This window comes from Mycotypha africana, assembly GCF_025528875.1.
Source record: "Mycotypha africana strain NRRL 2978 chromosome Unknown BDF20scaffold_1, whole genome shotgun sequence".
Classification (NCBI taxonomy): Eukaryota; Fungi; Mucoromycota; class Mucoromycetes; order Mucorales; family Mycotyphaceae; genus Mycotypha; species Mycotypha africana.
In genome coordinates, this window is record NW_026515725.1 from 867,750 (window position 1) to 887,855 (window position 20,106).

The window sequence follows — 20,106 nt, forward strand, 5'->3', positions numbered from 1 at the left end:
CTCTCTGCTCCCCCATTCCCCACCCCACTTTGATAAAGAATGTTGTCAATCCTCTCGTCCCTCTTCACCCCCACCCCCAAAAACAAGAATATAGGATAGTAAGGTAGTCATGGAAACGCGTCATTTCTTGTAAAATGAAATTACATACTATGACCAATAGCCTTTTATCCTGTTTGGTTGGTTTTTTTTTTTTTTATCGGGTGTTTTTTAATTCATGAGGCGAGTGTACCACACTGCATTTTTTGTTTTCTTTTCTTTTTTCCTACCTTGTGTGTGAAAAAAAAAAAAAAACCATTATATAGATTATGCCTACACCCTTTTTACCCTCAAGGACATTTCAGGCCTATCAACTCTTTGCAGCCAATACCAATGTAGGCAAGACCGTGTTTGCCACGGGTCTATGTCGTGCAGCCGCTGCCTCTCAACAATTGAAAAATACAGCCGCCCACAAGCTACGTGATGTGTATTATCTCAAACCTGTGCAAACAGGCTATCCAAAAGATAGCGATGAAAGGTAGAGTAAAGAGACTTTGATACACACTTACTTTAAGGGGCACGGATGAAAATTGATGCATGCATGCCTATAAAAGACATGTCAAGACGTATAATCCATCCAAGTTAGTCAAAACAAAGACACTCTACACCTATCCTGATCCTGTCAGTCCTCATATTGCTACTGATCAGGTACACCCTACTTGGGAGTCGTATGACGCGTAGTGCATGTTTTTTTTTTTTTACTCATCCCCTCCTTCTTTGAACAGCCGCCTGCCGATGCAGAGGTCCTTCGACACGTCAAGCTTCAAATGCTTCAAGATGTAAAATCGCAAACCAATCCAACCTTTGGCAGTTATTACTTTTTAGAAACCGCTGGAGGAATTCACAGTCCGGTCATGTCGGGTAGGTAGGGATTTTAAATTTTTTAGCCTCGTTTTCCTCCCCACTCACGGGCATTCCCCCAACTACAAAAAAAAAAAAAAAAAAAAAAAAAGGTACACCTCAAGTCGATTTTTATCGATCACTGCGACTCCCCACTTTATTGATCGGTGATAGTCACTTGGGCGGTATTTCAACCACCTTGACTTCTCTTGAATCACTCCATTTACGCGGCTATGACGTTCCGGCCGTTTTATTATTCGAGCAACCCCACTACAGAAATCACGTCTTGATTGGGGAGAGATATCGCAAAATGACCTCGGACGGGGGGAGAGGTGAAGGCTTGGTCGTGACCGTACCTCCGCCGCCTCCCGTGAACGAAGCGGACCCAGTGCGTGATCAAGCGTCCATGAAGGCCTATTATCAGCAGCTGGACGAACATCTCGTCCCCGTCATTCAGCACCTCGATGCCTATCACGAACAACGTTTCGAGCGTTTGGAGACCATGGCCGAAAAATCGCGATCCATTTTCTGGTGGCCTTTTACACAGCATCAGACCGTCAAGGACGTGACGGTCATTGACTCGGCGCATCAAGACCATTTCACCACCTACGACGGGGGACAGCCCAAGGAAATGTTTGATGCCTGTGCCAGTTGGTGGACACAAGGGCTGGGTCATGCCAACCCCGATCTGACCCTCTCCGCGGCGCATGCGGCAGGTCGTTACGGTCATGTTATTTTCCCTGAATCCACCCATGAGCCTGCGCTTCGTCTCGCCGAAAAGGTGCTGCACAAAGACACCTGGGCCTCTCGTGTCTTTTTTTCAGACAATGGCTCGACCGCCATGGAGGTCGCTATGAAGATGGCCTTCACCGCGCGTCTCGGGAGTCCGATGCAAGACAGTCATAACACACAAGGCAAGACGGCAGAGATTCTGGGGATCGAAGGCAGCTATCATGGCGATACCATCGGCGCCATGGACGCGTGTGCCCCCAACGTCTACAACGATCAAGTGCATTGGTACAAACCGCGGGGTCACTGGTTGAAGCCTCCCACGGTCCATATTTCCAAAGGAAAGCCCTTGATTCGCATCCCCAGCGCCATCCTCGCAGCAGAAGGAAAAGAAACACAACACGCAGACGCCTCACCTACAGTCAAGTATTATGACACGTTGGATGCTATCTATTCTGTGGATAAAGTAGGCGTCGACAGAGACGCTGCTTTGGCCACCACCTATCGCACCTATATTCTCCAAGAGCTCGCCATGCTGAAGCAACAAGAGCGTTCCATCGGTGCATTACTCATGGAGCCCGTGCTCATGGGAGCGGGCGGAATGATGTTTGTCGACCCTTTGTTTCAACGGGTCTTGATCGATACCGTCAGAGAAGAAAAAGACCTTTTCTATGAGGACCCACAACGCTCTGCCCCTCCTTCTTCTGCAATGAAAGGATTGCCGGTTATTTTTGATGAAGTCTTCAGTGGTTGGTATAGGTTAGGTAGACGATCCGCCTCTGAATTCTTGGGTGTGGTAAGTAGTAGTAGTAGTAGTGACAACAAAGAGGGGCCCACTTGTTGAGCAGGGACGACCACGTTTAACCCCCTCTTCCGCCGTTCATATAGAAACCCGATATTACAGCTTATGCCAAAACGTTAACAGGTGGATTATTACCACTCGCTCTCACCGTCACCAAAGAATCGATGTATCGCCACTTCTTGAGCAACGAGAAACCCGATTGTTTATTGCATGGTCACTCTTACACCGCCCATCCCATGGGTTGTGCTGTAGCCAGCACCTCGATTGACACCCTCGACCGTTTAGCTTCACCCAACAATGCTTGGACACCGTTCCGTCAGCAATGGACACCCTCACCGCAGAACAAGACAGAGAACGAGCGTCCTGTGTGGTCCATGTGGCGTCCAGAGACAGTGAATGAGCTATCTCATCTCGATCAAGTAGAGAGTGTCATGACCTTGGGGTCTGTGTTGGCGGTGGAACTCAAAGATCTTCAATCCAAAGGTACGTCTATTTTTACATCGTGCCCTTATTTTTTTGCTCATCATGCTCTAAACGCCCTATCGTTCTTCTTATGATGACTAGGCTATGGCTCGTCGGTATCCGCGTCCATCATTCAAAAATTACGCTCGGCTCATTACAAAAATGGTTTGGATGGTACGCCAGAAACTGGCATCCACTTGTTTGCTCGACCTTTGGGTAACGTCATCTACTTGATGGCCTCACAGATAACAACACCAGAGAGAATTCAGCAATGTGAAATGGCTTTGCTAGAGACATTAAAACAAACTTCTTTATAGAATCTGTGTAGTTTGATATACCTTTATTTTTCCTATTTAGAAAAAAAGCGAGATATTTTCTCCGTCAACGGACTCTCCACGCACTACTACTACTCACTGTTCTCTAGAGTAAACTTTAAAATAAAGTATCGCCGCCCCTTACTCTATCCAACATGGATAGGGTTAGCCATGCTTTAGTAGGCTCTTTTTCACAATTAAACTTTTTTCAATAAAAAGCTGATGAACGAATGATGTAAGCGGTAAGAATAGGTTTGATTTTTACTTGGAGTAGGTTTAATTTTTCCTTTAAAGACATGGTGAGCGCCAGTTATTCAAGTTTTGAGTTCATGTCACCCATTGACATGTCCTCGGAAAAGCAACTCTATTGACAACAGATTCTGTCGGTACAGAAACCATTGAAATGCATTAAATTAAAAAAATTGAAAAAATATTAAAGTTCAAGGTGACACGAATTTAGATTTGAAGACCCAAAAATAGTGGCTCCGGACTTTTCCTATTGTTCTTTTTTCTCTTTGATAAGAGAGAGACCCGCCTTTGCCTTTTAACAGATGGATCATGCATACCAGCATTGGATCAAAACTCCTACATGCCAATTCTAGCGACTGAAGAAAAAGCATGGCAAACTCCATAATGAAAAAAAAAAAAAAAAAGAATTAAACGCGAAAAAAAAGGGCCTTGTGTATGTATCACGTGAAAAAAAGTAGACAAGCCGATCTTTTAGAGTTCAACATCTCGTCAATCTACCCACTTATTGAAATAAATGTCGTTGTCAAAGGTTCTTTTTCATCTTGTAAAAATTCACAATGACGGGGGGAAGCGAAATAAAAAAAAGAAAGGCCCAGCCCCTTAATTTTCTATAATTTTTCCAATTCTGGGGTACGTGTGTGGGCATGATGATGCCCCCACCGCGCTCAACCAATCAATGGATCAATCATTGCAAATTGTTTGTTAAAAGGATAATAGAGGGAGTTTCTTTTTTGCCACACCAACAATGCTTTTTCATCATAGTTTTCCCGATCATGAGACTTTTCTGAATAACTCTAATTGAAGCCCACGTTTCATAGGTTCAAGATGAATAATACAATGATGATGTAGTCATAGTTAGAGTGGTAGCCATTGTCTTGCGCAGGAGTCACAGCTGGCTTAGAAGGAGAGCTAGTAGCAGTAGTCGCAGTGGTAGTCGTAGTCGTAGTCGTAGTAGTAATAATAGTGAGTAGCAGTAAATGGTGCATTTCTTCTTTTTTTACCCGTTATGTTCTGGTTCGTATAAATTCAAGCTTATTCCTTGCTTTCCTTGGTTTTTTTCTTTACTTTTCTATCAAAAAAAAAAAAAAAGCTCTTCTCTCTTTTCTTTTGCTTCTTTTTCTCTTTTCCTCTCTTTATCGCATTTTCTTTCTTTTTTCCTACCAACGAGTCTATTTTTATGCTTCGAATGAACACGACTGCTTCTCCCGCTGCGAGGAACTTTTTTCATCCACCCCCCATCACGACGCCAACAACAACACCCACACCCACCCGTACGACGACGACGACGACAACCACGACCCTGACGACGGCTACTGCTGCTGATGCTGCTGCTGCTGCTGCTGCTACTGTCGCTGCTTTGAACAGGATCGACTTGGATGCAAAAGAGACCAAGTCACTTTTCGAACACGACAACAAACATGACCCTGAGGATGGCCATACAACCACCCTCACCTCTTATCTAGACGAATTTCTCGCTCACCTGTCACTTTTACATTGCAAGCCCCTCTTGGAAGAAGCGGGCATTCACCATCTGGGTCAATTTTTAATGATGACAGAAACAGACCTTGGAGCCATATTAGGAAAAGACAATGCAGGAGATGTCTATTTGCTGTCCAGTTGCATTGATATATTAAGAAACCATCACACCATCACTGACATCCATCGCCACTCTCCAGAGAATCATCCTCAGGAGGAGGAGGAGGAGGAGGAGGAGGAGGGTGAACAGGAACAAGAAGAAGAGCAGCCACAGGAAGAGACACTCCATGCGGATGAGAATGACAAGGAAGCGCTCCTCTATCAAGAGGATCATCATGATACTCTCACTCAACCGTCCAAAGCCATGATCGCTTTCAATGCTTATATCACTTTGAATAAAAAGCAACAACAACCCTCCGTCACTTTCAGACTGGAAACATCAACTCCTTCCACCCAAGCAAATCATATCGAACCCATCCTTCTTCGACGAAGAAAGAACTTTCGGCAGATCGAGGATCATCATGAAAGTAGCAACAGCAGCAGCAGCAGCAGCAGCAGCAGCAGTAGTAAAGACCGTGGTCATAGTAGTCGTACGAGTCTTGGCTGCAACCCTCTCTACTTTAGCAATTTCAACCAACGTCCATTATCCATGCCTCTTCCATTACCTTCCTATATTGTTACACCGCCTCCAGATTATATGATGACACCTACCGCCCTTCTCGGAAAAAAATTGGATAGATGCCGTTCCATGCTGGTAGCATCGACACCACGTGAGGAAGATGGAAAAGAAGATCTACCCGACTACAGTTGTACGGTCTATAAAATGGGCTATGTCTATATTAAGAAAGAATACGATATGCCTCATGTCAAGGCGAAATGGAGACGATGGAGGTAAAAAAAACAAAAAAAAAACCAAAGATGCTTACAGACAGCATGAGTGTGTGTTGTATGTATTCACATTGTTCCATTCGGTCTGAATAGAAAACTTTATGTAGAGTTATGGGGTACAGTGCTTAAACTTTATAGAACAGCACCGAAAGCGACACAACAAGAATCTACAACAACAACAACAGCCATGGAGCATTATCCTTGGCTATTCAGACTTCCTTATCAGTATTATTATAAATATTACTATTGTCCCATCGTTTCCATATCTCTGGCAGGAGCGGAAGCCGCTCGTGCACTAGACTATTTTAGGCGACCTAATGTCCTCCGTCTGACAACGCAACAGGGACCACAATTACTCATGAAGTTACCTTCACATGTAGACATGATATCATGGATAGAACACTTGCAAGCAGGTAGAAAAAGCACTTAAAATCATCCCAATATTACCCAAAAAGTAGATTTGTCTAACTATTTATAAATAGCCATCAACATATCACTTGACTTGGAGCAACGTCCTATGCCAAAATTCATCACCATCCAAACCCGGGGTTTAGCTTCGAATATACCAGATTCAAGAGCCATAGCATTAGAGCGAGCACGTGAGCAAAGAAGGCGAGATCAACATGAAGTCTTAATTTGAACACATCTGCCACACCCATCTTTCTTTAAACGGACGCATCATCACCTTATCCTCCTCCTCCTCCTCCACCACCCATACCCAGCACTCAACACTTTAACCTTTATTTACATCTTTATAAAAGTGGGACACAAAGTGCTGGAAAAAAGAAAGCCATCCCCTATTGACGTATTTATTTTATTTATTTATCTATCCCTTCTTTTCCTTTACCAACCATCCAAAAAAAGACATACCTCTTTTCAGTTTTGACAGTTTTGCCAAGATAAACATCGATTTATACTTGCACCTTGGTAACAAAACAGTAGTAAAGATCATCCTTCCCCTATGGAGACAAAAGACATCTACATTTGCTCACTAGGTAAAGGAACACCCCCCTTATCTGAGATAATGATCAAGGTGATCAAGCTTAATTACGGAGCCATTTTTTGTTTTTCCGTTTGGTTTGCCTGTAGTGATGTCCGTCTTCTTCCTTCTACGTGGATAAACTCTTCGCTCGTCCAAAAAGCTGTCTTGGCGCTTTACATCATCTCTTCTGATGCATCGATGACTAAGCTAGTTTTAAAGAACGTACTCTTAGAAGGGTCAAAGATAGAATATATACCTGCTTTAGTACATAGAAGATATTTTTGTCCATGACGTATTCTACTTTTGTTTTTACAGCGTGCCTTATCCCTTGGAGGCGTTTTTTTTACCAGAGTGTAGCCACTTTCTGATAAAGCTTATTAGCCCATGCCGCCCGATGTGTACAAAAAAAAAAAGAGTAAAGAAAACGCCGAGTTGTGCGAATAAAAATGAAAAAAGCTAAAATGCAAACCTTCTTTCTACCCCACCTGCATTATCTCTCTATTCAACTCATATAGACCACTTAGTTCCTGGAATGGAATATGCTCAACTTTACATTCTTCAAAAAGACACTTACCATTTTCAATCAAAAAATATAAGAAACAATGCCATTTACTCCTGCCAGCAGCATCAGGTACACTTTGCAAACGACAATCAAAAGCAGATCTATGTGTTCCACCATGAGGTATCCGCATTTCATAAATGACCTGAATGTATAAGAAAAAGTGAACCAAGCGTAACAACATAAATGAAGAATTTCAATTCAATTCCATTGCCTGAAGGAACCGTGCAAGTAGTGGACGTGTGTGCACAAGAAGAGGATGATTGCACCTTTTTCGTCAGAACAGAATCCAATAAAGTGATCCAGTTTCTATTGAATAGGAGGTTCGTACGAGAGAGGGGAAAAGCTATTCGATGAGCGCGCCAAAAACTCATACATTCTTTAAACAAGTGAACGTCAGCCTAAGCGAGCAAAAATGGACATAGATGGTATGGAAGAGAGTGAGCCCTACAAGAAAAGGACTCTTTGTGAAAACGTAGCCCATATGGTCGCTTTCAAAGGCGACTTGTACTTTATACAGACATCGACGGAGGAAGTGTTGCGCTTCAATGTCCTTTCAGGAGCCTTATCCATATCCACCATCATTCGACCTTCCGATACACAAACGGTTTACTTTTATCAAGACCTCATCGCATTGGATCAGGCTTTGATGACTTATTTTGCCATCAAAGGTCACAGTCAACAAGGCTCTATTTACGGCACATCTTACGGAACAGTAGCATGGCGAAGCATCGACTCTGTGCAGGATACCCTATTGATGAAATATGAGAGCCCCTCTGAAAAGCTGAAATATGTCAGCCCTCTTTATTATCAGGTTCCACAGCAAGAAACGCACGATCAAGCGACAGGATTTGTATTATTTGGGTAAAAATTGAGAAAGTCATAGCAAATTCATTTCTTCGTTATGAGACAAAAAAAAAAAAAAAAAAAAAAAAGGTACAGTAAAGTAATGTCGACCTCTTTTTAGTGACCAAGGGACGATTACATGCTATCAAAGAGTGGACGATCAACGAAAAGGGGTATTGTTGCAACAGTTCAATTTACCAGGCCCCATCCACACCATTTTTTATTGTGAAAGAGTAAGTGTGTTGTTTTTATTCAATCGTCAGCTTTCTCTAGTGAACTCAACAGACATTGTTACGCCTATGACAGCGCAAGGCATACTGGGTACTTTCAAGAAAGCAAAGGCGACTCTCTCTTTTGAAAATAGATTGGACAGGGACCGAATTCACCTTGAACACTCTACCCGTGTACGGCTTGTCGAATGTATTTTGCATAAAGGAAAAAGATGCACAGACATTTGAAGCATTTTGCCATCCTGAGCAAGGACAACCCAACGACACTCTTTGTATTGCTTCAGTCAGTCAAGCCTTCAAACTGAAAAAAACGCATGAAGCTGGTCCAGAAGTCATTCATACTATGATACAGGACAGTTTAGAGGATCTGGCGGAAGAGGAATCTTCTATAAAGTTACAAAAGCAGGCAGAAGAGGTAAATGACAAAATGAGGTGTTCGTGGAGGGGGGGGGAAAGGAAGAACGAAAAAGGCAAGCATGGACTTCAGTTAGATTAAATGCATGTTCGTTCCTTACGTTATGATAACGGGTAAAAATAGAAACTGAGCGAAACATTGGTTTCCATGAACCGTACTCTCTATGCATTACATGCTATAAATGAAAAGAGGAACCTAGGCATATGCCACTCCTTGGAATCCACAGGCTTTGAGTTTTCCATACGTCCCATTGTAAAATCTTTTTCCGATCAAAATTGCACCTTCAACACAAAGGCTTTTCTTAGGGTTTGTATCAAAACCTCTCCATTTCTGGAATTAGAAGACTGGACTCTCTGTCTACAGTTCTCAACCGCCCTTATCAAGGGCTCTTCAAAAGAAATGGGAGCCAGCGATGACATGGATAGCCATGACGATCCTTCTCCTACAGCTTCTATCATGCATACTACAGCCAAATTAGTGCCCATCATTGGCTTTGAGCCTTTTTACGAAAATGCGTTGGAACGATTCATTATATGGGAGCGCGATATTGAAATTGACATAGTGAACACCTACCCATTACCACTGAATGTCAAAGCATCGCTTATCATGTCTACGCGGGCCACAATGAATGGAAGTGTCACAGAGGGTGAAGCGCTTGATGCTGAGAACGAAAGTGTCATAGAATTTCCCGTGTCAGACACCACTGTGGACGACTTTCATTTCCTCTATCCTTGTCATCCCAACATGGCTATGACCATTGAGCGTAGAGGGCTGGATGAGGTTACCCATCGACTGATCACTTCCTACAACGCACAAAAATTGAGAAAACAAGGGCAGAGTCTGGTTCATACATCTTTGAGACCTGACCATCCTATGAAGGTGAGTGATAGGATGCCTTGCCCTATCTCACCTTTAATGAAAGCTATCTCTAAATCATACTTTTACTTTCATTCTGATCCAGGTGCCAGAGCAACTGTTGTCGCTTTTTTCTTACAAATCAATACATATCAAATATAACATTGCTTCAGATTTCAGTGACGCGTCCTACAGATCTCTCTTGTCTACCATTTTCGGGGAGGGTCATTCACTGTAGGTATAGAAATGGTTCGTTTATTGAACGATTTTTCCTAGTTTGTCTCATATCATCCCTTTCCGCATCATTCCATTCAAATAAGCACAACGGTGCAGGATATCTTACGGGACGGAGCAGAGAGAGCTTTATTCTTTTTAGTGGCCTATCCAGGAAGCCCTGTCATTGTGAAGCTATCGAGAGGTAAATGTATAAGCAAGCAAACATCGTTCGTATGAAGCAACTGAACGACACATCTCACTTTATATTATTGTAAAAACTAGAATCACCTACTGTATTGGATTTTTGTCTACAATGTTCTTATCCTCCTGCTCTATTCAAAGCCGAAGCTACCTTACTCCAAAGGATATATGATCGGCTCAAGCAGAGTCATACCATGACAATGGATGAGCAGCAAACAAGCAAAGACAGTAAACACGCCATAAACTTTTTGCAAAAATTCAAGTCGCTTGAAGAGTCTGTATTCCAACTGCAAAGAGAATATTATCAACATCAGAGGAGCAATACGAGTGACAGTAATGGGTTATGGTCTCGACTCAAACAGACAATAGATCTGCTATATAGTATACAACAACCAGAACCAATAGGCTATATACATTCGTTCGATAACGCGTGAGTATAATTAGCCCAAGTGTCATGCTATTAAAAATCTTTTAATGCTTTGCATTAGAAGCTGGAACTGCTTCAAGAGTAAAAGAATAGAACCCCCCCCCCCACACACACACACGGCCTGCCTTTGTTTTTTGAATGACTGAGCAGGACTCGGCGTTCTATATCAAGTGGGTCTCCTGTCTACACGCACGGAAAAGACCCCCCCCCCTTTAAATTACTGGACACGAATTGAACAGCTTCAATTTCATTCATAGTGGTGTAGGTTGGTAACCATCCTGCATCCCCAATAAATTAAGTGCAGATCCATTTCCAGAGATACCAACCTAGTTTGATACCCTATAGTAGAATGATTTACTCACAATAACGTTTGCGGTGAATGACTCAAGAGCTAATGGATGGTATACATTTGCATTTGCATTATTCGTAAGAGGTGCACCCCTTAGATAACGGATATAAGTCAGTGTTGACAGGTCTGCTCAAGTTGGGTACATGCAATGAAAATACATACTTTGCCAATGATGGCAATACCAAGTGAGCTTCGTCACCACCTATAATCTCAGAATGTAATTGAGGAAAGTGCAGGCGTTTCCAAATCAATAGTGGAGGCAGCAACAGATGTACAATCTTTTTTCAGAACAAATAAATTTATCGTTATGAACTAGTATATCTCACGGTACTTCTTGGTGTTGCTTAATTAAGAATGGATATCCTACATTTTTCAATAAAAAGAGCCCTTGGCAGTTGTAAGCAATTGTTGTTGATGCGCTGATCGAGCTGTATTTTTTTTATTCTATCCAGGAAAAGACTTTCTCGTTGTGAAAGCCGCAGTATCTATAAAGGAAGGCTGCTTCTAAGTTGATGAAAAAAAGAACCACCGTCAATTAGCTCTTGCAAAGGATCAGCAGCAGCTAGCTTAATTCAATGTGAACTCTCCATTTTTCGGATTAGCACACATTCCATTTCCCCTATTAAAACGGGTACAATAAGCATACTTAATATTATGGTAAATAAGTGTCCATACGAGGATATAGTAGATGTGTTGCTCAATAAATAAGCGAGTACGATCTTTTTTTCTTCTTTTTTTTTTCCTAATCCTCAACGTGATGATAAGACTCTTTTTTGTCTGACAAGCGGGCTGACTGCCTGCTACTATGACGATCTCTTCCTTCTACAGAGCTTTCTATGGCTGCTTGTCCAGAACCTCGTCTGTTTGATATGATGTCTCTTTTTTTTAGTTCACCTTATGCTATCACGGAATTTATGACAAGTAGATAAGAATCGGAAACTCCCAAAAACTGGAAAAAACGCGAGGAAAGAGTACGTAAGAGAGGCTTCAAAGAAAAGTCAAAAGGCAGGAAAGTTTACCAGATACGGCTTCAATTAAAGGTTTTTAATGAACGACAAACAATGGCACTGTGTGTATTAGATGTATACCCAGAGTATATTTGAAAAGAAAACTGCATGAAAAACAATATACTCTGACGCACATTGCTTCGGGCCTGTCAATAAGAGTTTATAGACAGACAGACTCGTATCCGCATTTTGAAGTTGCTTGAATTGCTCGTTCTTAAAATGTTGTATTTCTTTAATGAGCAATTATAAATCATTTTGACTGCTTAATTTTTTCGCATTTAACCTTTCATAAACAAAAAATTCAGGGAAAAAAAATCTTTCATCCTTTTACACCGTTTAAGAATCAACAGCAATGTCTACACCAGCAGAAAATCCTAAAAAAGAAAGCAAGAAGCCTGCCAAGGTTGCCTTCACTTTAAAGACACCTAAGGGTACCAAAGACTACACCGATAAGGATATGGCTATCCGTGAAAAGGTTTTCAATACTATCACCAAAGTTTTTAAGAAGCACGGTGCTGTTACTATCGATACTCCTGTATTTGAACTCAAGGTATGAACGATGAAACAGAAATTGCATTAATGAAGGAAGCACATCACTGACCCAAAAAGCACTCATCTCTGGACAAAAACTTTATAGGAAGTTCTTACAGGAAAATATGGTGAGGACAGTAAACTCATTTACGATTTAGCTGATCAAGGTGGTGAGCAATGCTCCCTCCGTTACGATTTAACTGTTCCTTTTGCTCGTTTCTTGGCTATGAACGGCAAGGAATACCAAAATATCAAACGTTATCAAATTGCCAAAGTATACAGACGTGATCAACCTGCTATGACAAAAGGTCGTATGAGAGAATTTTATCAATGTGTAAGTGTGTCTCTATCATTAGACGCCAATTGCTAGTTGTTGGGCTGCCGATAGGAAATCGCGTGCGTTGAGAGTTTTGACAAGTTTGTTTCTTTACCTAACGATATTTCTTCATTTCCTAGGATTTTGATATTGCTGGTACCTACGACTCTATGATTCCAGACTCTGAGATTTTGAGAATTTTATGCGAAGCACTCACCAACTTGGATATTGGTAAATTCACCGTCAAACTCAACCACCGTAAAATCTTGGACGGTATTTTTGAAGTATGTGGTGTTCCTGAAGATAATATCCGTCCCATTTCCTCGGCTGTTGATAAATTGGATAAATTGCCTTGGGAGGAAGTCAAGAAGGAAATGGTTGAAGAGAAGGGTCTTGCCCCTGAATCAGCAGACAAGATCGGTGAATATGTCAAGCACAAGGGTGGACGTGAATTATTGGACTACTTGAAGAAGGATGAAGTTTTGATGGCTAATGCCAATGCTGCAGCTGGTTTGAAGGATATGGAGACTTTGTTTGATTATTTGGAAGTGTTTGAAGTTATGGATAAGATGTCCTTTGACCTCAGTTTAGCAAGAGGTTTGGATTATTACACCGGTATTATCTACGAAGCTGTTACCGAAAAGTCTGCTCCACCTAGTAAAGTGTTCAATAGTTGGTAATGTCTTTTTTCTTTTCCCCGATCAAAACGCTAATTATTTTGCTTGACTTTTAGAATTGGCCGAAGGCGTGAAGCCTCAAACTAAAAAGGGTTCTGATGAGCTCGACGAATCTACTGTTGGCGTTGGCTCCGTCGCTGCTGGTGGTCGTTACGATAATCTTGTTGGTATGTTCTCCGGTAAGAATAAGAAGGGTCAACCTAACCTACAGATCCCTTGCGTCGGCGTCTCTATCGGTGTCGAACGTGTCTTTTCTATTTTGATGGCCAAGCAAAAGGCTGAAGAAATCAAGAGCAATGAAACTGAAGTGTTTGTTATTGCTGTCGGTGACGGTCTGTTGAAGGAAAGAATGGCTATTGCCAAAGAACTTTGGAATGTCGGAATTAAGGCCTCTTACATGTTCAAGAACAAACCTAGATTAGATAAGCAATTTGATGTTTGTGAGAAGGAAATGATTCCTTTTGCTGTTATTATTGGCAAGGATGAGCTAGAAAAGGGTGAAGTCCGTATTAAGGACATGAGATCAAAGAATGAAGCACAAGGTGGCGGTGTTACTGTTGTTCGTGCTGATATGATCAAGGAAATTCAATCTAGACTTGCCAACATGTAAAAAATTCAATAATCACCTCATATATCACTAATATTTCATTTAGACTTCCTTGTTGCATACAATTATAAATTGTTTGACATGAATAAATTTCCTGTATCCACCTACACCTCAAACTTGTCATCAATCCTCTTACGTGCTGCTCTTGACCTAAATTTTACCAGACGTACAGATCCTTAAGCTTGTACGTGTTTGAATTCAATGGCACACGAACTTTTTACGTATCGGCGTAACATAAATTCTACTCGTAATTAAACTGACCAAAAATCAAATGCATCAAATTGTATGCTATTTCAGTGCCTGATGTCAATGCGGTGAACAGCTGGTAAATATCTAACGACGTTGATATTGAGAATTGACAAAAAGATAACTTGTTGGTAAAAATAGCCTACACATCGCGCAGTATTGCCTCCGTAAGGCCATTCACCCTTTTTATCACTTTGTTCGAGGTCATTATGAACATTAGATACCTACGCGCGGGGTATCTCCGTCCGTGAGAAGGCATGTTGAATGATAGGTTCATTTAAAGATCTTACCCTTTTCGTATGAGCAATTGAATCCTAGATTCCATTTATTGCATTTTATGCCCTACATATACTCGACAGACTTACTTTCCTTTCATGTATTAGTATTGATACTATAGAGAGTTTCCAATTTTTCTCTCTTGTTTGCTACTCAGAATGTCACTCTTCAACGACTGAGCAAATTTAGAGGGTTTGGTTTTCAACGCTTATCCTTACCAAGTATAACAGCTAACAGATGCATTGCATTATTTTGCTTCAAATGACGCTATGCAGCACGACGTGTAACTTTTATACTATTTTGGTCCTTATTGTACCTACTAGTATCAGCCAAGTTGTACTTTGTTAAATGCTCAGGTACGGTCTATGGAAAAATAAGAATCTAGCTATGATTGGCTATTAACAGCCTCCGATTGAGGTTGCGAAGCTTGAGATGCGTTTTGGCAAAGTTATAAACAATGAACTTTTTTCTTTTTTTTAATCCCTTCTTCACTTTCTGCTCACATTCTACAGCGCAAGTAGCTTCAAGACAATGGTTTTAAGACTCGGTTCAACTGCTCCTGGTAAAGTATAATGAGGCTGCTACATAAAACTGGAAAAGACGGGAGGGTTTGTGTCTCTAAACATATTATTCCACAAACGAAATAGACTTTACAGCCAAGACTACCAAAGGCGATATCAAATTTCACGAATTTATAGGTGATAAATGGACCATCCTCTTCTCACATCCTGCTGATTTTAGTAAGTATATTTGGCCCAGCATATCAAGTTTTTAGTGATGCCGACTAACATCGAGTTGTTTTTAAGCACCTGTTTGTACAACTGAACTTGGTCTTGTTGCTGCTCTTCAAGATGAATGGGATGCTCGCAACGTCAATGTCATCGGCTTATCTGCGAACGGTCTTGATGAACACGAAAAATGGATCGCTGATATCAATGAAATCAGTAATGTTGAGTTAAACTTCCCTATTATTGCTGATGCCGACCGTAAGGTTTCTGAGCTCTATGATATGTTAGATCATCAGGTATAAATGCTTATCGGCTTGTAAACTATAACAGAAAAGTATAGCTGACTTTAATGTAACTCTAGGATACAACTAATGTTGATGCTAAAGGTGTTCCTTTCACTGTTCGCTCTGTTTTTATTATCGATCCCAAGAAAACCATTCGATTAATCTTGACCTATCCTGCCTCTACGGGCCGTAACTTTGACGAAATTTTACGTGTTATTGATTCCCTTCAATTGGGCGACAAGCATCGCATTACCACTCCTGGTAACTGGAAGAAGGGAGATGATGTAATTGTCCATCCTTCTGTCTCCACTGAAGAAGCTAAAGAGATATTCCCCAAGGGCGTTAAGGTCATCAAGCCTTACTTGCGCTTGACACCTTCTCCCTTCTAAGTACACACTTTTTCCTCAGTTACAATACCATATTTTTAACACTTTCAATGCACTTGCAGTAATACTGAAACTTGTAAAATTAAAAAAGTCAAATAAACAAACAACTAAAGTTATATCGCGACGCTTAATGATAAGGGCACTCCTGATTGGCTTACTTTTTTGTCTCGCATGAATGCATGACGGCATCATAGTTTATTGAGCTATTAAAAATATAAAAAGGCAGGTTTCGATGAAACCAGCCTCTTTTTTTTTTCCACTTTATATATACTTAAACGCAAGTAAATATTTCGTGCTTTTGCTATTACAAGTTACATATAATTTTACATAAAGTCTCTCAAAATGGATATTGGTCAACTCAAGAACCCTTACTCAAAGCAAGCTCAGAAAACTGATGACACAAGTTCAAGCAACAGTAGCAAAACTGGATCTGGTTTATTCAAAATTGGTGATTACGATGAATCACCGTCTCGTAACGCTGAAGAGCCCGGTTTGGCAAAGCAAGCGTCTCAATCCGTGAAAAATAGCGTACAGAATGTAGCAGATACATTGGCCGGTGAGAAGAAATAAAGACCTTTGCTTTTTCGCCTTTATTTTTTATTCTTTTTTCGTGTCTCTTGTCTCATCAACTGTGGCAGCACTAGATTCCACGACAGTTATTTTCTTTGTCTCTTCCAAATCTTGCCTTTTAGCTACCTTGAAGACGATATAAAACAGTAGAACAACCAATCCAGAGATTACTAAGAAGGAGGGGGAAATAAAGCTGTAAAATTGTTGGTTTTGTTAGTTTTGCCTCATCTGTGATGTTTAGTTTAATTTTCTGTTACGAAATGATGCTCTATCACTGTCATTATATCTTCATTACCTGGGAATCTTATCTTGTTGAGTTTGATTGGCTCTCATGGTGGGTGCAGTGCTCACTTTTTTAATGTCCACCAATTGAACCTCGAAAACAAGTGCTGCATTTGGAGGAATGACATTGCCAGCACCACGCTCACCGTAACCTATAAAAGCATTATGACAATATTAGTGTCATAAATCAATAGGCTCTATATCATACACAAACTCACCCATTGAAGGTGGAATGACAAGTTTTCGTTTTTCACCGACGCACATGCTAATATAATTAGTGAAAAGCCAACATTAGTTGTCATGAAATTGCCTTTCGCTAGACATCTTAAGCGTTCTTGTACTTTACCCAACCAATCCTCGATCCCATCCTTGAATAACTTGACCTCTGCCAAGCGTGAAGGTAAAAGCTTCATTACGATCATAACTGCTATCGAACTTGGCACCTGTATCGAATAATGTGCCAATATAATTCATAGATAACTGGTCCCTGTTACGTCGTGTGATGGATGAGTTATTGATAATTATTTTTAAATCATTGGTTATTGCGTGGCGACTATTAATTTACCCGTTACTAGATTTTTGTTTACATTGCTCAGGAGGAACACGCTTCAGAATGCCTGTGCTCCATAATTGTAGTTAGCGAAGAGTCCTGTATGGCGTATATTAAATGTATATCTTTCTTATTTACCAACTTGCAAGGTGGAAGGAGCTTCTTTTAATGCAGTGACGGCTGCCGCCATTGCAGAGATGATTAAAAAACTGGTTTTGAGAAAACGCATTGTCGAATGAGTACAGAAAAAACGAAAAGAGAGTTGTAAGTTTTTGTATAGTTTGGCGAAAAATGCAGGAAAATAAGCGGATTTTGAAGGATGCAGCCTTGGGTGTAAAAAAAAATATGTGGTGAGATTGGACGTCAATCATCCGCTTTTGGGTATAATCAACTACTGTAACGATTCCATTCGATTGTACCCCTATCGTTATCAATTTACCACTAGCAAAAAATGAGCTCGCTTTTTTACAACATTATCCAACCGAATATACTTCATAGGCATTAGATGACTTATCTTGACTTATCTTCAGTTTGAATAATATTTCTCTCGACGCTATGAGGATCCAAATTGAGCTGGAAGCATCAGACATGCGAGTAACTCATAGTATCATTGATATCTTTAGTTTCATCCTTAGATGTTCATATTATCAAGGTGAACACAGGGTGGCTCTCGTATAGTTTAGTTTTTTTTTTTTACTCTTCCTCTCATCAATTGAACCCAGCCTTAGTGAATAAAATTAGAAGTAGCAAAGTTAAAAAAGAAAAATACCCCTTTTTGTCGAAGACAAACATTATCGTCATAATGAGTACACAGCAGAAATTGCCTTCCAATCCTCGTGGTATTCCACACTCTCCTTTTGTGGTATGTGAACAAAACTTTTGCTTATTTGCCTCAACTATACAATAGTTGATCAACCTTTTTACATCTAGGAACGCGTTGAAGATTTTGTATCAGAAGCTGAACCAGTCGAAGTTGTTCTGAAAAAGTTCCAAGAAGCTATAAGGTACTGAAATAATGAATTGAACAGAAAGCACGGATATACTGAACAACAGTTCATATTGTCAAAACTAGTAAATATAAGTTTATGGAGATCAATTTGTTACAACGAAGAAAAGTACTAGAAGATAAGATTCCTGAAATCGAGAAAACGATCAACATGGTTGATTTAATATCTGAAAAGAAAGAAACACAAGAATCATTGTATACAGATTTTGAACTTAATGATACTCTATATGCCAAAGCAAAGATCGCTCCGACAGATTCTGTTTACTTGTGGTTAGGTGTAATGTATACGAGAAATAACAATTCGACATTCTGATCATTTGAGAGAGTAGTAAGGCTTAACAATACTTTACTTTCCTTTTGTACGTAGGCCAACGTCATGCTGGAATACACTTGCGATGAGGCAAAGGAGTTGCTATCATCAAAGTTAGAGACAGCGAAGACATCATTAAAAAATACCTTAGAAGACTTGGAATTCTTGAGAAGTCAAATTACAACAATGGAAGTAAATACAGCTCGTGTATATAACTGGGACGTTAAACAGAGACGCATCCTAAGAGAGCAGCAAAAAGGTTCTGAAGTTGACACAGCCGCTTAAAGCAACTATTAATAAATCTTATGTACATTAACAGCCAATACTCAATCTTGTGCAGTTACTATAATCCCAATTTTCACAAAACTCCAGCTCCTGTTCTTCTTTCCTTACCTTTCCTTTCCTATATACTTTCATCAGGGCGACAGAGCTATGCAATAACACTATAAAAGGGTTGAAATAGCGCGATTTTTAAACAGTAACTGCTGTAGGGCAGGAACGGGCAGACGATCAATACGTTGATTGGTGTTGATAGTTCGTTTAATGTGAAGTCATCGCATGTTGGTGAGTGGGCAACGGAATTCTTAAACAGATGTATAGCAACATTGGCATACGCCCCATATGAATGAGCGGATGAGGTTTCCTTGATTTTGTACCAAAAAAACCAGCTTTGAGTTTCAGAGTTGAGAATACACGTTGAGCGGTGCAATTGTAAATGATGTATTGCTTTTTATACGTAGTCAATTACTGTCATCAAATACAGGCTTAGAATTTGAGTAGTATAACTTTTCCAAAAAAATTGAAACGGCGTAGAAGACAATGCGTCGACTAGTTTCGAAAATAGGGCTATTTTTGATGATACGGTCTCGAAGCAATCCTATCTCCCATGTACGTCCTTCCAATACCATCTCATACTTGATAGTTCATGCATTTTCCGAACCTTTTATTATTGTTGATTTGAAATTTTTTAATTTTAAAGGCGAAAATCACTCAGAGCTTGAATATTGTAAAATGCCAAAGACAGAGGACGCATTGAGTCGCGTTGTTAAAAATGCGCTTAAAGAATTAAGTCCTCCAAGCATTTCCATTTAGTATTTCATCTTATCAATTGGTACGATAACCTACTACGAATGAGCACACAAACGGCCGGAAAACTCATAGCGCTGATAGGAGCGCTCTTTCTTGCGCATTCAGCATACTCAACCTACGAACGTAAGCTCTAGAGGTTCTCATTTATAAAACTAGCATTTGCGAGAAAAAGTATTGAATAATCACAATCGCTTTCAACCTAGATTTAGCATATGTTAAAGCAGTTGATAAGTTTAGTAGCAATCTACCAATTGAGGTATTGAGCATAAACAATGCGTCAGTGTAGATTGTTTTAATAATACTTTTGAAACGATTAGATCGTAGCAGAATGCTTAACATCAGCATTTGTCGCTCTTCTGGGTGTT

General features: G+C 40.5%; 8 protein-coding genes across 8 annotated transcripts; 7 read left to right on the forward strand and 1 right to left on the reverse strand.

The window, feature by feature from the left end:
* Positions 1–218: 218 nt before the first annotated feature.
* BDF20DRAFT_842552 (pyridoxal phosphate-dependent transferase) lies at positions 219–3,628 on the forward strand. The gene is made up of 5 exons (XM_053079512.1): positions 219–684; positions 762–897; positions 990–2,401; positions 2,494–2,890; positions 2,972–3,628. Exons 1-5 carry the CDS (start codon positions 574–576, stop codon positions 3,184–3,186), a joined length of 2,271 nt encoding a protein of 756 aa, XP_052940341.1. The 5' UTR covers positions 219–573; the 3' UTR covers positions 3,187–3,628.
* A 1,911-nt stretch (positions 3,629–5,539) lies between these two features.
* BDF20DRAFT_809871 (uncharacterized protein) lies at positions 5,540–6,436 on the forward strand (the record flags this gene model as incomplete). The annotated part of the gene is made up of 3 exons (XM_053076590.1): positions 5,540–5,799; positions 5,890–6,209; positions 6,279–6,436. Coding segments are annotated over 3 exons (738 nt in total), but the record flags the coding sequence as incomplete, so codon positions are not given.
* Positions 6,437–7,169: 733 nt separating this feature from the next.
* BDF20DRAFT_842567 (uncharacterized protein) lies at positions 7,170–7,550 on the forward strand. Its single transcript, XM_053079513.1, has 2 exons — positions 7,170–7,193; positions 7,294–7,550. The coding sequence occupies exon 2, from the start codon at positions 7,311–7,313 to the stop codon at positions 7,479–7,481; it is 171 nt and encodes a 56-aa protein (XP_052940343.1). The 5' UTR covers positions 7,170–7,193; positions 7,294–7,310; the 3' UTR covers positions 7,482–7,550.
* A 1,179-nt stretch (positions 7,551–8,729) lies between these two features.
* BDF20DRAFT_811261 (uncharacterized protein) lies at positions 8,730–10,534 on the forward strand (the record flags this gene model as incomplete). Its single annotated transcript, XM_053076671.1, has 6 exons — positions 8,730–8,828; positions 8,952–9,190; positions 9,254–9,666; positions 9,797–9,917; positions 10,004–10,101; positions 10,182–10,534. Coding segments are annotated over 6 exons (1,323 nt in total), but the record flags the coding sequence as incomplete, so codon positions are not given.
* A 1,701-nt stretch (positions 10,535–12,235) lies between these two features.
* Positions 12,236–14,017, forward strand: BDF20DRAFT_831167 (histidyl-tRNA synthetase; the record flags this gene model as incomplete). The annotated part of the gene is made up of 4 exons (XM_053078425.1): positions 12,236–12,433; positions 12,521–12,748; positions 12,871–13,387; positions 13,464–14,017. The coding sequence occupies 4 exons, from the start codon at positions 12,236–12,238 to the stop codon at positions 14,015–14,017; spliced, it is 1,497 nt and encodes a 498-aa protein (XP_052940345.1).
* Positions 14,018–14,969: 952 nt separating this feature from the next.
* Positions 14,970–16,073, forward strand: BDF20DRAFT_842571 (thioredoxin-like protein). The gene is made up of 4 exons (XM_053079514.1): positions 14,970–15,098; positions 15,184–15,276; positions 15,343–15,560; positions 15,626–16,073. The coding sequence occupies exons 1-4, from the start codon at positions 15,068–15,070 to the stop codon at positions 15,935–15,937; spliced, it is 654 nt and encodes a 217-aa protein (XP_052940346.1). The 5' UTR covers positions 14,970–15,067; the 3' UTR covers positions 15,938–16,073.
* Positions 16,074–16,100: 27 nt separating this feature from the next.
* BDF20DRAFT_842574 (FK506-binding protein 2B) lies at positions 16,101–17,629 on the reverse strand. The gene is made up of 6 exons (XM_053079515.1): positions 17,475–17,629; positions 17,352–17,403; positions 17,133–17,273; positions 17,005–17,051; positions 16,800–16,938; positions 16,101–16,697 (listed from the first exon to the last, which is right to left on the reverse strand). Exons 1-6 carry the CDS (start codon positions 17,563–17,565, stop codon positions 16,532–16,534), a joined length of 636 nt encoding a protein of 211 aa, XP_052940347.1. The 5' UTR covers positions 17,566–17,629; the 3' UTR covers positions 16,101–16,531.
* A 509-nt stretch (positions 17,630–18,138) lies between these two features.
* Positions 18,139–20,027, forward strand: BDF20DRAFT_812767 (Prefoldin subunit-domain-containing protein; the record flags this gene model as incomplete). The annotated part of the gene is made up of 6 exons (XM_053076821.1): positions 18,139–18,198; positions 18,267–18,340; positions 18,448–18,619; positions 18,710–18,911; positions 19,745–19,864; positions 19,945–20,027. 6 exons carry the CDS (start codon positions 18,139–18,141, stop codon positions 20,025–20,027), a joined length of 711 nt encoding a protein of 236 aa, XP_052940348.1.
* Positions 20,028–20,106: the final 79 nt, after the last annotated feature.

What these genes read in the sequence shown, in the direction of transcription:
- BDF20DRAFT_842567 (XM_053079513.1), top strand. Translation starts at nt 7,311, where the DNA reads ATGGAATATGCTCAACTTTACATTCTTCAAAAAGACACTTACCATTTT.
- BDF20DRAFT_842574 (XM_053079515.1), bottom strand. Translation starts at nt 17,565, where the DNA reads ATGCGTTTTCTCAAAACCAGTTTTTTAATCATCTCTGCAATGGCGGCA. An exon ending in TGGGATCGAGGATTGGTTGG is followed by an intron (nt 17,052 to 17,132) that starts GTAAAGTACAAG and finishes TAATTATATTAG; the next exon opens with CATGTGCGTCGGTGAAAAAC. An exon ending in TGTCATTCCACCTTCAATGG is followed by an intron (nt 16,939 to 17,004) that starts GTGAGTTTGTGT and finishes ATGCTTTTATAG; the next exon opens with GTTACGGTGAGCGTGGTGCT.
- BDF20DRAFT_842552 (XM_053079512.1), top strand. Translation starts at nt 574, where the DNA reads ATGCATGCCTATAAAAGACATGTCAAGACGTATAATCCATCCAAGTTA. An exon ending in TCACAGTCCGGTCATGTCGG is followed by an intron (nt 898 to 989) that starts GTAGGTAGGGAT and finishes AAAAAAAAAAAG; the next exon opens with GTACACCTCAAGTCGATTTT. An exon ending in CCTCTGAATTCTTGGGTGTG is followed by an intron (nt 2,402 to 2,493) that starts GTAAGTAGTAGT and finishes CCGTTCATATAG; the next exon opens with AAACCCGATATTACAGCTTA.
- BDF20DRAFT_842571 (XM_053079514.1), top strand. Translation starts at nt 15,068, where the DNA reads ATGGTTTTAAGACTCGGTTCAACTGCTCCTG. An exon ending in ACTCGGTTCAACTGCTCCTG is followed by an intron (nt 15,099 to 15,183) that starts GTAAAGTATAAT and finishes CAAACGAAATAG; the next exon opens with ACTTTACAGCCAAGACTACC. An exon ending in ATGATATGTTAGATCATCAG is followed by an intron (nt 15,561 to 15,625) that starts GTATAAATGCTT and finishes ATGTAACTCTAG; the next exon opens with GATACAACTAATGTTGATGC.